The sequence below is a fragment of the Pistacia vera genome, unplaced genomic scaffold, assembly GCF_008641045.1.
Source record: "Pistacia vera cultivar Batoury unplaced genomic scaffold, PisVer_v2 Contig73, whole genome shotgun sequence".
Taxonomy (NCBI): domain Eukaryota; kingdom Viridiplantae; phylum Streptophyta; class Magnoliopsida; order Sapindales; family Anacardiaceae; genus Pistacia; species Pistacia vera.
Window position 1 is genome coordinate 1,181,760 of NW_022196590.1, and position 16,594 is coordinate 1,198,353.

Genomic DNA, 16,594 nt, shown 5'->3' on the forward strand with positions numbered 1-16,594 from the left:
AGTTGTTTAAAGGAGTAGATAGTGGGTTTGATTATATAGTTTGTGATTTGTTTTTTATTTGGTTTAGTTGTTTATCAGATTTCTTTAAAAGGATTTGTTGACAGAACTTGAATAATTTTTCCCTGGAGAATATATTCCAGACAACGTGCCGATGTAATACACTCCTTTTACCTAAAACCATTTTTATATTTTGACAATTATGTCAACTTTGTATTGGAGCTCTTGGTAAGATTCGTTAAGACCAAATTTAAATATCAAACCAATAGAATTGAGTTTCGTGCTTAAAATTGTTGTTATTTTTACTTTCATAAAATAAATGATTTTTTTTTTTTTTTTTTTTTATGGTGACAGGAATGTTTAGGCCAGCCTAGATTTTTTGATGATCAAGGATGTTCAGGTTAGCTTGGGGGTATCTGAACTAGTTTACGTGTACTTAAACTAATCTCTCCGGATCTTAAAGTGAATAACCGGATAAATCTCCTCAGTGGTCACCTCTACTACGGCTTGGGGAGAGTTGAACCTAAGAACCCATATTGAATCCCTTTGCTTTTTTATCATCAAATCACCTAGTAGTGGATAAAATAAATGATCTTGACGACCTATTTGTTTGTTTCTTTTTTTATTTACTATTAAAGCTTTCTTTTACTTCTAAGTTTTTCATAGTATTTTTTCTTTAAGGAAAAAAATTACTTTTTTTTCTTTTAAAACTCCTAAAAATATGTAAGATTTTGTTTTCCCTTTTTTAGTTTTTTTAATTCTTTTAAAACAGGTTAAATAAGAAAAAAGTTGTTGTCAGGTAGCACTAATTAGCTTAGAACAAGCATAAGATCTCAAAAAAACGAGAGAAATTTGGATTGCGTTTGGTACACCCTTCTCACCCTATCGTATTCTATTTTTTTTTTTTTTTCCTTAAAAAAATGATAAATGTGTTTGTTTTAATATTCATCAAAATCCAATCATATTCTATTCAACTCAAAACATTTAATAATTACCTTTCATAATAAAAGTTTATAAATTAACAAAAAAACACTCTCACCAACCCAAGCCACTATCAACCACCAGCAGTTGTTGCCGCCACCTTGGCCAAAACGACGCACAACCGACTAGATATGGTCGGTCGTGCACTGATCTTGTCTTTTTCGGTCAAATCCACCGTGGATCTGGCTGAAAATAACTAAAGATCTAACAGTTGACGACAGCTAAATTCTGGCCATAGATCTAGCATTCTCCCGCTAAATCCATGGTGAATCTGGCCGAAAAAGACAAGATTAATGCACGATCGGTCAGATCTAGCCGATTGTGCGCCATTCCGACGATTGACGGCCACCGTCCGGTGGTGGTGGCCAACTGCTGAAAATCGATTGAGTGGATAGAGGTGTTTTTGTTAATTTATAAACTTTTATTAATGAGGGATGTTTAGCTAAACTAACAAATGTAAGGGGTTAAAAAATAATAAAAATATTTTTAGAAAATGTTTTCCAATAATGTACCAAACACATTCTCATAATCTTATCCTAAAATGTATTCACAATATGATTTTACAAACACTATTCAAAAAAGTGTATTCAGAATATTTGTCAAAAATAAAAAATAAAAAAATTTCTATGAGGTTTGAAAATGATAAGTCTCCCCCAGAAATTCCTTGCCTAATTTGCAAAGCAGAAGTGTTTGTCCGCAACCAGACCAAAAGTCTGGGAAAGAATTTAACACTCACTGATAGACAACTCTGCCAGACTGAACTAAGCAACGTATGCAAAACACTGTCACATTTCCTGTAAACTCTTCACCTATGAAATCAAAACTGCACCCAAAATGACACAAGAAATTACTGGTATGAGCATAGAATGTGTATCCCAAATCTCCCTCTACTTCAATGGATTTCACTGTTCAGGCTCAAGTCATAAATTCAAACCCGGTAACAAATGAATATCCAGAGAAGTTGCCTCGACTTTAATTTCCTTTAATCACATATACCATCTGTCTATCACCCAACAATTAACGCTGATAATCAGAGCATGCGACATGGAAGTTAATATGATCTATACAATAACACGAAAGAGGTTAAAACCAAACAAAAGTACATAAACTGTCTTTTGTTATAGTTCATTTATGCTGAATATAACAAGGCTCATTGGCTCATGGAGAAAGCAAAATCCAAGCCAAATTCAACGCTACATGCAGCATTATACAACTAACCATAATCTCCAAGGAAAGATATAGTAACACAATTGTACTTATAATTTTGCTCATGTCCTTGTGCTGTTCCTCTACTCCAAGCCAAATTTCTTCCTCAACTCTAAGCAAAATCCGAACACTTTCTTCTCATCAGGAAGTGTCTTAGAAATGCTCTCTATCTGCATGCATCTCTTAGCCCAAGCAATGAATTTGGGGCACTCTGCCTCTAAGCTAAACTTGCCCATGGTTTCATATGTGTAAAACCAACAATAATACGGGATCAAACATACATCCACATACCCGAGGGTCTCCCCCCCAAAGTATGGTTTGTCTCCAAGCTGCTCTTGCAGCAGCTTAATAATTTCAATGAATTCCTTCTTTGCTGCCTCCTGCTGTTCTCCTGATGTGTACCATGTCCTCCTCCCAGCATCAAATACCTACAATTGTGTTATTATTAATTTCCATATTAGTTCATTACCTGTGAGATTTAACTCAACTAATCAGACAAAAAACTTCCAATAAGTCCAAATAAATATATGACAATTTAATAACTAGAAAAGTTTTAAGTATTGCAAAATTTGTGGAGTCTGCCACCATTTCATCCAAGAGAATTGAAATTTCCCCAAATCTCCTCCAAAAAATGACTGCATTTCTAGGAAAGCTACCAAATCAGCAGTAGGTGGGCTAATGCAAGATGCCAGATGCTGCCTTAACTTCGACATAGTATGACATATCTTTCCTCTTCAGTTAAAAGGGCAAAAATAGAATTGAAATTGCAAAAAGAAGACCACTATTCCTATTCCAATCATATCAACCAAACAAACAAGTTTGTTCTGTAAAATATACATTAGTTATCCAGATCTATATCAATCAGCCACTCGAAGAGTTATATTCAGAAGGCCTCAAATTTGGGTAGTTACAAGCACATTATCCTGGTTTTGAAGTTGTCAAAATCTTCAATAAAATATGAAAATCATCAAATATATAGCCTTGAAAACTCATCACAATCCTCACATAGAACTTCAACAACTATTAAGAACCATCCACAGAGGACAAAAAACTAAACCAATGGAATCTATTGCATTCTAGCCAAACCATATTGATATTATATCAATGAAGTTGTTTCTATTCAGAATTGAACTTACAATGACCTGGACTTATACACAGAGACCTTGATGCATACACATATATGATTGTCCTAAGGATAAATAAGCATAATGCTATAAAATCACAACCAAATCACAAAAATAAAAAAAATAAAAAAAAATAATAATAATAATTGTCAACTTCCAGTAACACAGCCCAACAAGCCAAAAGCAATTTCTGTACACAATATTCAACTTCGGTTTAGAACCTAAAGAATATACTCCCATAAACGTACTTCAATTCCATTCATTAAATCAAAATTAACTTACCTTCTTTTCAATATAATCAACCCAGAAGCTAGCTTGAGCTCTCCGGTAAGGATCAGAGGGAAGTAAAGAAGCTTTATCCTTCCACACCTCATCAATGTACTGCACAATGATGGATGACTCACAAATGGGTTTGCCATTGTGAATGAGAACTGGGATCTTTTTATAAACTGGGTTCATCTGCAGAAGCAAATCACTCTTGTTCCTCAAATCCTCTTCTTTCAACTCATACTTGATTCCTTTCTCCGCCAATGCAACCCTGACCCTTATTCCAAACATGCTGGGCCAAAAATCCAACAAAATCACCTCATCTGCCATGTTTTGATCAACTTATTTACATCATTTCTACCACATTTCATTGCATATATATTCACAGTTAGAATAACAATCATATTAATAATCAAGAAAGACCAAATTTTAATTACATTACATTAAATTTAAAGGCGAAATCAAATAGTTAGATACTAGTTTAGCACTAAGCATACCAGTTTTAACTGCACTGGAGTTGACAGAATGCTGATCGCTGTCATTAAAATTCTTAGCCATGCTTGCTGCATTGAATTTGGAGGAAGAGCTGAAATTACACTTCAATGTCTTGGAATTTTGTGTCTTCAGTTGACCGGGAAACCCGTTGAATCCCCACAACTCACTTCTAATATCCGTTAACCGGCAGCTGTTAACCGGAAAAGTTTGAGCTCTGGGTTGTTTCGAATGAACCGCCGCCGCTGACGGCGGGCACATAACAGATCCGTTAAGTGAACCCATCTTCTTCCTCAACTCATTGAGGTTGAAGTCCTAGCAAAAATGTATATATAATAAGAAAATAAAATATTAGAGAGGAAATTAATTGGGGAAATCAATTAAATAACTTTTAATCTTATATTATTCTTAATAAATATTCAGAAAAAATATATCAAAATTAATCAAAAGTGTGAAAATTTAAAAAATGCATTACCCATCTACATAAATCATTAGAAATAGCAAATTCTTAAGGATTTGGCCAAACTAGAGATAGATAAAAATACATCCAATGGATTAGTCTATATTCCGAAGTTACAAATTTATTTTTAAATTCATACATTTATACTTCTTACCCTTGGACATCCGTTTATTTTAGTATTTTGGATAGGATTTTTGATACTTTTAGAGTTGGGTGGGAATAACGACGTAGGATTTAAAAATTAACAAAAACACCCATTTAGGTTTGCTAATTTATAAAACACCCCAATATATAAAAATTTTGTAAAGTGACAAAAACACCCCCACCCACAGTTGCCAGATTTCGGCCACCACCACCGTAATCTGGCGTTACGGCGCACGACCGGCTGGATCTGGTAGTTCGTGTGCCGATATGGCCTTGTTTGACCAGATCCACCACGGATCTAGCCAAAAAAGCTAGATCTACGGCCATTTCTAGCCGTCAACAACGGCCAAAGATATGGCCGTCGTTATCAACCAGCTACGGCCAAAGATTTGGTCGTCAACGATCAGATCTTAGACTGTGGATTTGGCTGAAAAATGATAGATCGGCACACTACCGGTCAGATCTAGCTGGTAGTGTGCCATTATACCAGATTTCGGCCACCTTCCAGCGGTGGTGACCAGAATCTGACAAATGTGGGTGGATTGAGGTGTTTTTGTTAATTTTTAAATTTTTTTTCCTGAGGGTGTTTAGTTAAATTAATAAACTTAAGGGATTTAAAAATAGTTGAAGAAAATATAATAGTATTTTGAGGATAGTGAAACAAACAGTTATTTTGAGGATAAGATTGGAAATAGGATATGGAATAATGAAACAAACGGACTCGAATCAAAAACTCCTCCGTCTTACGATCTCTTTTTGTCTTGCTTTTTCCTTTGTATCCTTTTGTTTTGTTATTTCTCCTTATCTTTTTATTCTCGTATGGAGCTAACCACGTATTCTCGCCTGAGGTTTAGCGAAATCCTAAGTTAATACCCTTAATTATACTTATTCAAGATTCTCACCCTGAAAGTAATATCGTTTCCTTTATTTTAACAGATTCCTATTTTTTCACTATAACGCGGTGTACTTTAGCATGCTAAAGTGCATCGAAGCTTTCTTTGGCAGAAGATCCGTTCATTTTAGAAAAAAAGGGCTCAGGTTAACAGAGTCCAAGCTGACAATTTTTGGCTTTTTAGAATGGATTTTGAAGTCCAAAATCACTTTTAAGCCCACAATTGGACTCCCAACAATCTCCTCTATAAAACTCATACCTTCATTTGCCGACCTCACTCACCGTTTTCAATCACCTCGAATAATAATTAATTACGTTACTTTAAAGATAGAAATCTATAATAAATGTAACCAGAAATATCTATTTAGAATTTCGTTAAACTTCGGGTGAGATTATGTCGTTTACTCTTCTTGTATATAACAAAATGATGAAGGAAATGAAAACTTTAAACCGCCAAACAGGTGCGTAGCTATATCAATAGCTCAATACTTGATGTACAAGTAAAAAGTATAAGATGGATAAAATCATAAAGAGTCATGTTAAAAGATGGAAGATCTTAAAACCAAACACAAGGACACACAAAAAGCGTCCTTCATTGTAGTTTATTTAGAAGGAAAATCACACGATTCGTTAGCTCATAGAGAAAGCATAACACAAGCCCAAAACAAAACAAAAAACAAAAACACACTGATATATATTTCTCTAGTCCAACCCAAACATCTTCCTCATCTCTATGCAAAATCCAAACACTTTCTTCTCATCAGGGAGTGTCTTCAAAACACTCTCTTTCTGCGCACATCTCTTTGCCCATTCAATCAGTTTGGGACATTCTGCCTCTAAGCTGAAGTTCCCAAACTTCTCATACGAGTAAAACCAACAGTAGTAAGTGATCAAACTTATGTCCACGAATCCAAAAGTCTCTCCCCCAAAATAAGGCTTCTCTCCAAGCTGCTCTTCCAAGGTCTTCATTATTTCAACGAACTCCTTCCCTGCCTCCTGCTCTTCCCCTTTTGTACACCATGTCTTCGTCCCAGGACTGTTTACCTACAATTAAAGGGTGTGTTCTTTTATAAATTTTGTGTATTTGTTTTCTGTTTTTTTAAATATTGTAAATAATTGAAAAACATGTCGATATATTTGTATAAAAACTGTATTTGGAAACCCAATATTTGTTTGAAAACACACACCCAAAAAAAAAAAAAATTTATCATTTATACAACCCATAATTTTTTTTTTCAAATTACTACTTATTTTATTCATCTCGAATATGTCAATTGTTTTTTACCTATTGGTTAAAATATTGATTCGAAAAGATTTTTTGTTTTATAAAAGAGGAGAGAAAAGATGAAGATAAATTTTTTTATTGGAATTTTCATTTTGGTCCTCCTCCTAAATTCTTTGTTTTGTGAAAATAAAAGTAGAAAATCTCATTTTCGAACACTTTATCACATAATTTACCAGAGAGAAAAAAGAAAAATAGGAAATGAGTTCGTAAATTAACGAACTCGACCTTTGTTTTTCTGGATTGAAATATTATGCAAACAAGAGAATCAGGATCAAACTACAGAAGTTTCATTACCTTCTTATCTATGTAATCAACCCAGAATTTAGCTTGAGCTCTCTGGTAAGGATCAGAGGGAAGCAAAGGAGCTTTATCCTTCCATACTTCATCAATATACTGAACAATAATGGAAGATTCACAGATGGGTTTACCATTGTGAACGAGAACTGGGATCGTCTTATGAACTGGGTTCATTTGAAGAAGCAAATCGCTCTTCTTCTTGTTCACCAAGTCCTCTTCTTTATACTCATACTTGACTCCTTTTTCTGCCAAAGCAATCCTGACCCTTAAGCCAAACATGCTCGGCCAGAAATCCAACAAAATCACTTCATCTTCCATTGTTTCAAGAAACTCCGATGAAAAAAAAAAGTCAAAGGTTGAAGAAATAGTGAATAAAGTTGGAGAAAAATTATCAAGTTTACTTATTCATCATTTCTTATTCTCATTTTCTTCAAGAGCCATCTTAATGTTGTTGTGTCATTGCCACTCATTGGTTTAATCGTAGTCGGTGTTTCTTTTGACTCTTGCCTTGACTACTGACAAAAGAGATCAGATAAGTATAAAGTGGAAACTACAATTTTGTGACATATAATTTTATAATAAATAAACGAGAAAGGCGTTGTTAGTTTATGTATTACATTTATCCTTTTTCATTTTTGACATGTTTTGGCATTTGCTGATGAAACATATTAACTGCCACTGTTACGTATGATCAAGGCCGGCTCAGGGGGTCGGCAGGTGAGGCACCTGCCTAGGGCCCCACAAAAAATGAGTACCTAAATTTTTTATAATTTTTTTTATTATATTAAAAAATGAAAATGATGTATAATTTTTTATCCAGATCAAGGCCCTCAAAAAAAGTCAAAAAAAACTCAAATTTATTATAAACTTTTTACCTATGTTCCCACCTAAAGTTTGATGAAATAGCAAATTTATATCTCTAATTTCATATATTTCAATTTACACCCCTAAATTAACATATTGAATTTCTTTTAATAATGAAAGACTAAAATAGTCATTTACATGTCTCAAATTACTCACCCCCAATTCAATACCAAAATTCGACATTCACATAAATCATCTTCACCCCTCTTTCGCCGCTAACAGTTTTTGGAGTTGATTTCGATCGATTTTCTCACCAAAATCGACCGGAATCATCACTTTATCATTTCCCAAATGTTTTCCCAGTACAACAACTGAGTATTCTAAGAGAATATCAAGTCAGTCTCTTTCTCGTAGGTTATCTTTACTCTAAAAATAAAAATTATAATTAGAGAATGAGTTCAATATTAGAATCCCGAAAATAAGAGGGGGAGTCTTCTATTTATAGTAGAGGAATTCAAGGTAATGATTACAAATCTACAAGTGGGTAGGTGTCGTGCAAGTCCTTCCTTGCCTCTTACTGGCTGTTAACTTAGGAAATATCCTCAAATTACCTTGGGCTTGGGCAGGTGTGCGACCCTCAATCACTCAGACAAAACTTGAATCTACCAAATTGATGACAACCATACTCCTTCTGTCATGGAACAATGTGGCAGCTCCTAGGAGGCACAAAGTCTTCATAAACTCTGATTGGTGCTTGCTAACGTAGGCTAGCTTCAGCTGATTTTTTTGGCATAACAGAAGCTCCCTAGTTCTTAAGGTTCAAAGATTGAATCTTGAGAACTTCATGATTATGTAGTGACCTGATTTGTCTCGAGCCACACTGTTACAAACAATATGAGATTGATAGTTTGACTCGACCAGCAAACTGAGTGTAGATCGTGACATAGGTTTTCGAGTACTACACAAGCAACCTGATGTGATCGTTTCACAAAGGTCCAGCGACATGATTCAGATCATGATCAGTGCTATCAAAGTGTGTTTTGTGTCCTACCCGTCATTCACGACCTGAAAACACTTAGAAAATTTTGCTGTCAAAAATTAAGAATTGTATTGCTCGGTGTTCGAATTTGACATGTGGAAAAGATGTCTTATTCGAATGACCTCCTCAGATGTTATCCGTTGCACTTGACAATTGTCTTGGTCAATAAAATAAGTTTTATTTGACAGACATGTCCCTGCATAATAAGTGTCAGCCATGAGCATTAAATGCAAGTTATGCTGAAACGACATTCTCTTTTGAAGCATTAAATGCGGATAAGGGTTCATTTAATGTGGAGGAGATAATCACGCTGATGTTAGCAATTTCAATAAAGAGAAACGCTAGTTGATTTTCACAAAGCATGAGGGTTACTCTTCACGAAGCATGAGGGTTATTCGTCACGCAAATTAATGACATGTGATTATAATCAATGGCTAGAAACACGCTTTCGCCCAAACGTCGCTTGTAAAAGAAACCAAGCATTTTCTTCCTCCCTATAAAACTTGAAGCCCATTCTAAGTTTTTCATAGAAATCAAACTTTCAGAGAGAAAAACAACGTTTTTGCACTCAAGAGATTAGTTCATCATCTTCCAAATTGATGCGCACTCAACGCTACTACAGGACATCCCTTCCCAACAATCAAGAGGTAAATAAACTTCTTTTCTTTTTCTCTTTTTCATTCCTATTAAAAAAAAAAAACTTGGTTTTTTATAGTAATGGTGGGTGCAAACATCTGGTAGGTTTAGGTGATGAGCATTTTTGGGTAGTGTTTGAAAAGAAACACTTTTAAGAGTCAAAACTTAGGGCACAGATCTTTAGAAAATATTTTTTAAGAATTTTTAGGGTTTTTAGTGGCAATGGAAGAGAAACCAGGGTTCTTGAGGTAACTTATGCGAAGTTTGAGTCACCCCTACATGTTGCCCTTTTACATACTCTAAGAGCAATGGACATCCCCAAGGCGAGAACAGTTGAAGAGGGAAGCTCGCAACTACCGGGCATCTTGGCGGGTCCCAGAAAGGTGATACGATATACCATTTCAAAGGAAGAAATTCATAAAGCAATAGACCAGTACGCGATCAATGTGGACATGTATCGGTACAGGTCGCATACTGCTCAGGATCCTCCCGAGGGAATGGTCGTGATCTCAGAAGAGATCTTTAAATGTGGAGTGAGAATTCCCCTTCACCCCTACATCAGGTCGATTCTTGACCACTTCGAGATCGCACTATTCCAGCTGACGCCAAATGCATATATGATAACGGTCGCTATGTATATTGCATTTGGTGAGCACAACCTCGGCGAGCCAACAGTAGAGGAGCTCAGTTGCGCATATTACTTAAAGATTCGTACTACCTCTCCAAGTGATCAACGATCAAATGAGAGATATTTGGTTACCCCAGCAATGTTGGGGCTTATGAAACCAAGTATTTTTTCTTCTAGTACGATAGAGTCTGTAATTTTAAGGAGTCGAGTATGTTTTCCTTCTAATTTCTAGATCGCTCATCTTTTAGCCTTAACTCTTCCTTAATATATTAGGCTAACGAACATTTTACTTTCTTATAGGAAACAAAACGGCCAAACTATCGGCACTAGTTGATCGCAGCCGTATTGAAGCATTTGGTTAATTGCCCGACCAAAGTCACGACGCCAGGCTGCTTGTGACTACTGCTAACCTTCGGAAGTATGGGTTTTTCACCTCTGACGCATCTTTAAAAGGTCCAGCTTGTAAGTATTTCTTACACAGAAAAATTTCAAGTCTTTATTAACAAAAGAAGACTTTCTTTGCTGACACATCCTTATGCCATGCAGTAACTATGCCACCGAAGGTCACAAAGATGACAAAGAAGCCTAGGGGGTTCGCATTCCCCAAGATCAATCCAACTAAACTAGCTGGAGCAACCTCCAGCGATATCCCTACAAGGGGGATACAAATTGGTGCCGAGAGGCAATAAACCATTGGGCGACGTGGAAAAACTCCCCAGCCTGTCGCTGCTCTCCTGTCAAGGAAGAAAACTGCAAACAAAAAGTCAAAGAAGGTTTCGAGATATTGCTAGATAAGCTATAGCCCTATCAACTTTTCTCTACAAGGATGACCTCGAGGGATGCTCCCAGGCCCTCGACTGCCCCTAGGAGCTCGCAAGGGAAAGAGGGACTGACCACAACTACTCAAGGGGAAACAGGCGAGCAACAGGCAAGCCAAGAACAAGTCGAAACGGTCCGTACCATGACGAGACTTGACTTGTCGATGTTAGATCTTTTAGGGAAACTACTAGACCATTTACGGTTGGTGGTTTACACCCTTTCAGAATGCTAACTCACCACAACCTTTGATAGGTTCATGGCTTCTTGACCTATTGACTTAGTTGCTACTGCATTTCAGATACAAAGTCAGGTAAAATAACTTGCTCTCTTCGAGAATTCCTTCATATAAGTCGATCTTTTAGCTTTTTTTTAAAAAAAAAAAAAAAAACTATTTTTTTTAATAAAAAAAAAACTAACTCTTTATTCCCTTCTATATAGTCTTTGCTTGCCTTGAATATTGCTTACAATAAGATGAAGATCAATTCTGCTGACAAATTCCATGACATGAAGGAGGAAATTGCCAAATTGAAGCTAGATCTTGCGGCTTCAGATGAAGAAGCAAAGGCCGCCCATATTCAAGCAAAAATATATCTAACTGAAAGGAATTCTGTTATGCAAGTAGCAGATTTCCAAGAGATCGAGCTCGAGAAGAAAGATAGTGATAACAAAAAGTTCCAACGAATAATAGCGAGGCTCACTAAAGAGTTGGGCCAAAGAGAAAATGAGCTGTAAGCGAATTCAGAGCCCGAAAAAGCAGCAGAAAAGACTCGAGCTAAGTTATGGGAAAACTTAGAGAAAGAGAAGAGATCACTACAAACAGACCTTAAGCTGGCTCATGGGCGAATCACTTCGTTGACTGAGCAAATGAAGCAATAGAACATCGAAATGGAGAGGAAGGCTGCTCACTTGGCGCTGCAAGCTATTTATAGCTTGCGATCGAATAATCCTAACATGAATATCTTTGACCTCCCCAAGGAATACCAAGTTGTTCTTGCTTCTATGGTCGAGGCCGATGAGCAAGAAGAATAAGAGCCTGCCCTAGAGGATGATCAGTAGGAAGCAGAAGTCCCTGAAGATCAAACGAATGACCTAGAGGTTGGTGATCAGCCAGACAAACCAGAGGTCAAGGTGGCTGAAGTCAGGGATCCTGGTGATCAAGACCAGTGATCGTTCTCTCTTCTACTTAGAATAAAGTCTTTTATGCTTATTCTTTTTTCTGATGTAGTTCCTGGTCGTCCTTTGTACATATTTTTAAAATATATAAAAATGAATTTCGACCAATTGTGATAGCACTTTTATAACTTAAGTACTTCACAAAACATATAATGTATATCTGATCATAAAACTTGTAAAACGTTATAAATAACTAGATTATTAAAAACTTGAGATTACGACACAAGTAATTCTTTAAGAAGAATTGGAATAATCTTATTCATAGTATTTATAACAATGAAAACTTTACAAGTAAAAATGATCAAGCTATAAACGAGCTTGGAATTACTAATAATAAGGGCAAAGATACTCAACATTCCAAGCTCGGGGTACTTTAGAACCATTAAACCTTTTGAGGTGATACATTTCAGGTCATATCACCTTAGTGACGCGATACGGACCTTCCCAGTTAGGTCCCAATACCCCCGCACTTGGTTCTCTTGTATCAAGAAATACTTCTTTCAACACAAGGTCACTATCTTGGAAGTCTCTTATCCTGACTTTAAAGTTGAAGAATCTTTTTGCCTACTACTGGTAGGAAGTTATCCTTAATTGAGCCTTGTCGCGGTGTTCTTTAACTAAGTCTAGGTTTGCACATAAGAGTGCTTCATTATAAAATTCTCTCCGAAGTGAACCAGCTCTCACTTCCACTGGAACCATTGCTTCGCAACCATAAGCCAACGAGAATGGTGTTTCTGAAGTAAAGGTTCTCGAAGTCATTCTATATGCCCATGGAACTTCTGGGAGATCATCGGCCCAATTGCCCTTGGCTGAGCCAAGCTTGGCCTTCAATGTGTGCTTAATAGTCTTGTTGACAACTTCAACTTGACCATTAGCTTGCGGTCTTGCCACTGAGGCAAATTTCTTATGAATCCCTAACTCTTCGCAAAATTGCTTGAATTCCTCATTATCGAACTGTTTCCCGTTATTAGAAATAAGTGTATGAGGAATTCTATAATGATACACAATATTCTTAAAGAGGAAATCTTTAAGCTTCTTTATAGTGATCTTGACCAAAGGTTCTACTCCACTTAGTGAAATAATCCACTGCAACCACTGTAGATTTGACACCACCTTTATCGGTTGGCATGGGTCTGATGAGGTCAATTCCCCACATAGAGAATGGCCAAGGACTGGTCATCATCGTTAATTGGTGGGAAGGAGCTCACAGGGTATTCGCAAATCTCTAGCACTTATCACACTTCTTCACAAAGTTGAAGGCATCTTCATGAAGCATGGGTCAATAATATCCCTGGCGGATAATTTTATTGGCAAGAGATCATGCAGCAGTGTAATTACCACAGATCCCTTCATGTATCTCTCTCATGATATAGTTTGCTTTATCGTCCATTACACATCAGACGAGGGGAGTGTTAAACCCTCACCTATACAACTGATCTCCAATAGAGGTGTAACAAGTAGCCCTAGTTCGCAAGAGTCTTGCCTCAATCTTGCTATTAGGAAGAACTCCATCTCTAAAATACTGAATAATTGGAGTCATCCAAGAAACAGACTCAGTCGTAGCTATAACCTGATCAGGTGAGCTAATGCTAGGAGCTTCGATGTACTTGATTGGAATATTATTCGGAGCATCGGAGTCTAGCGATGAGGCTATCTTAGCCAAAACATCCACAATAAAATTACTATCACTCAGGATTTGCCTAATCGTATAGTGCTTGAAGGGCTTGAGCGTGGCCTTAGCTTTCTTCAAGTAACTAATCATATTTTCTTCTTTAGCTTGATATTCTCCTAGAATCTTATTAACAATCAGCTAGGAGTCGCTATTAATGTCGATCATATCTGATCCCATTTCTTTTACTAGTCACAGACTAGCAAATAACGCTTCATATTCGGCCTCATTATTCGTAGCTTTGAAGTTTGAATCCAAACTTAAGGGCTTTATAAATGCGAGTTCCCTCAAGGCTGATGAGTAGAAGAACAGCTCCGGCTCTTATCCTGTTCAAAGACCCATCAACGTAAAGACTCCAAGTTGATAAGCTCTGAACAATTTCCTAGACAACTTCACTGGCTGGCTATTCGAATTCCCAATCTGGCTGATGAGAGAATTTCGAAATGAAGTCAGCAACAACCTACCATTTAATTGTTGTTTTCGGTCTGTAATGTAGATCGAATTGACTCAGTTCCATAGCCCACTTAAGCAACTTACCTGAAGCCTTTAGCTTCTAAAGGACCTGCCTGAGTAGGTAGTTGGTTAATACATGGATGGTGTGGGCATGGAAGTAAAGTCGCAGCTTCCTGGAAGCAATCAACAGGGCATACGCTAATCGTTTTATCTCTAGATACCGAGTCTCAACATCCAGCATTCGTTTGCTCATATAATACACTGGCCTCTGAATTCTGCCTTCTTCCCGAATTAGAACTATGTTGACCGCATATTGAGAGACGGACAAGTAGAAAAATAAGATTTCCTTGGGAAGGGGCTTGGACAGAAGAGGTGGCTTTCCGAGATGCTCTAGAAGGTTTGCTCACATTTTGGAGTCCATTCAAATCTCTTGTTGGCCTTGAGTATATTAAAGAACGGCAAATAATGATCTATTGCTCTCGATATGAAACAACTGAGAGCCGTTATTCTCCCATTCAAGCTCTGAACTTACTTTCAATTGGGGAGACTTTTCATATCTAAGAGAGCTTGGATCTTCTCATGGTTGAATCCAATTCCCTGATGGTTAACCATATACCCCAGGAATTTCGCTAAGGATACTCCGAATGAACACTTAAGAGGATTAAGTTTCATTATGTACCTCCGGAGTATGTCGAACATTTCTACAAGGTTAGTTGTGTGATCTGAAGCGACATGCGACTTGACCAGCATATCATTGACATAAACCTCTATTGACTTCTTGGTTTGCTCGAAAAATATACGGTTAACCAGATGCTAGTAGGTCACCCTAGCATTTTTTAGACTAAAAGGCATGACTTTATAGCAGTATCTTGATCTGTGATAAACAATGTATGCTCCTTATCAGGCGTGTACATCGGGATCTGATTATACCCCGAATAGGCATCCATAAAGATTAACAACTCGTACCCAAAAGTGGTGTCCGCGAGCTAATCGATTCTAGGTAAAGGGAAATTGTCTTTCAGACAAGCTTTATTGAGATCTAGGAAATCCACACAGGTTCGCCACTTGCCATTGGGTTTTTTCACCAAAACAGGATTGGTGACCCAACTCGGGTAATGAGCCTCTCGAATGAACCTGATTGAAAGGAGCTTATCCATCTCAACCTTAAGAGCAGCATAACGCTTTGGATCCAAGACTCTTCTCTTCTGGTGAATTGGCCTGATCTCACCATTGATGTTGATTGCATGAGATATTACATTCGGGCTAATCCCAACCATGTCAGCATGAGTCCATGCAAAAACATCTATATTATGCCTAAGGAAGCTTGTTAAATTAGTAACGAGTTGAGGGCTGAGATTGCTCCCGATTCTCAACACACGAGTTGGCTCATTTTGGTCGACTGATACCTCAGATAGAGTCTCAATAGGCCCACTATGGGGATAATACTCTTAAACATAAGGATCTATACTGTCTTCCAATGGACCTGGCTGTGGTTTGATCTTGCTGATCGCTATAGCTTGCTCAGGAACACCCATTGGCTTCCTTTCCCCTTTGCATGTCATCTACACTACTCTTACATAACAGTTAGGAGATTCACACTAAGACTCTTTGACCTCCCTACACCCCGTCAGAGTGGAAAATTTCATCTTCAAATGGTAGATGGAAGTGACAACTTTGAAGTTCTGAAATAGAGGTCATCCTAGTATGTCATTGAAAGCAGACAGGCAGTCTACCACTAGAAATTATGTCAACTTGGTCACTTCATGGGTCTCACCCAAAGTGACAGGAAATACAATTGTTCCCTTGGGAATCAGATGATCTCCGGTAAAACCATAAAGGAGGATAGAGGTAGGCTTCAGATCTGCCTCGTCCAATTGCATTTCCTCGAATGCTCACTGAAATAGGATGTTCACGGCACTCCCATTATCCACCAACATTTCGTGGATTTTGCACCGACCTATTTCAGTCACGATAACGAGTGCATCCTCATGAAGGTGATGCAATTGTACCGCGTCTTTCTCTAAGAATGTAATATCCTCTTCTCTGCACACTTAGAAGTTCGTTACGCCGTGTTTAACACACTCACGGGGTCATGGCAAGCTTCGTTAGCGTACTTCTCCTAAGCACCTCAAGAATTCTCTACGAGGTGCGAACCTCCAAATATAATTCCAACTAAATGGAGACCCTTGCAACCACAGCGCTTCTTCCTATCTTCCTCTTGATCCTTT

The 16,594-nt window shown here is 37.4% G+C and overlaps 2 protein-coding genes across 2 annotated transcripts; both read right to left on the minus strand.

Moving 5' to 3' along the window:
• Window positions 1-2,035: 2,035 nt before the first annotated feature.
• On the minus strand, window positions 2,036-4,141 carry LOC116115013 (probable glutathione S-transferase). Its single transcript, XM_031401150.1, has 3 exons — window positions 4,073-4,141; window positions 3,591-3,932; window positions 2,036-2,612 (listed from the first exon to the last, which is right to left on the minus strand). Exons 2-3 carry the CDS (start codon window positions 3,903-3,905, stop codon window positions 2,268-2,270), a joined length of 660 nt encoding a protein of 219 aa, XP_031257010.1. The 5' UTR covers window positions 3,906-3,932; window positions 4,073-4,141; the 3' UTR covers window positions 2,036-2,267.
• A 1,937-nt stretch (window positions 4,142-6,078) lies between these two features.
• Window positions 6,079-7,594, minus strand: LOC116115012 (probable glutathione S-transferase). Its single transcript, XM_031401149.1, has 2 exons — window positions 7,143-7,594; window positions 6,079-6,607 (listed from the first exon to the last, which is right to left on the minus strand). The coding sequence occupies exons 1-2, from the start codon at window positions 7,461-7,463 to the stop codon at window positions 6,266-6,268; spliced, it is 663 nt and encodes a 220-aa protein (XP_031257009.1). The 5' UTR covers window positions 7,464-7,594; the 3' UTR covers window positions 6,079-6,265.
• Between the last annotated feature and the right edge of the window lie 9,000 nt (window positions 7,595-16,594).

What these genes read in the sequence shown, in the direction of transcription:
- LOC116115012 (XM_031401149.1), bottom strand. Translation starts at nt 7,463, where the DNA reads ATGGAAGATGAAGTGATTTTGTTGGATTTCTGGCCGAGCATGTTTGGC. An exon ending in TTGATTACATAGATAAGAAG is followed by an intron (nt 6,608 to 7,142) that starts GTAATGAAACTT and finishes CTTTAATTGTAG; the next exon opens with GTAAACAGTCCTGGGACGAA.
- LOC116115013 (XM_031401150.1), bottom strand. Translation starts at nt 3,905, where the DNA reads ATGGCAGATGAGGTGATTTTGTTGGATTTTTGGCCCAGCATGTTTGGA. An exon ending in TTGATTATATTGAAAAGAAG is followed by an intron (nt 2,613 to 3,590) that starts GTAAGTTAATTT and finishes ACACAATTGTAG; the next exon opens with GTATTTGATGCTGGGAGGAG.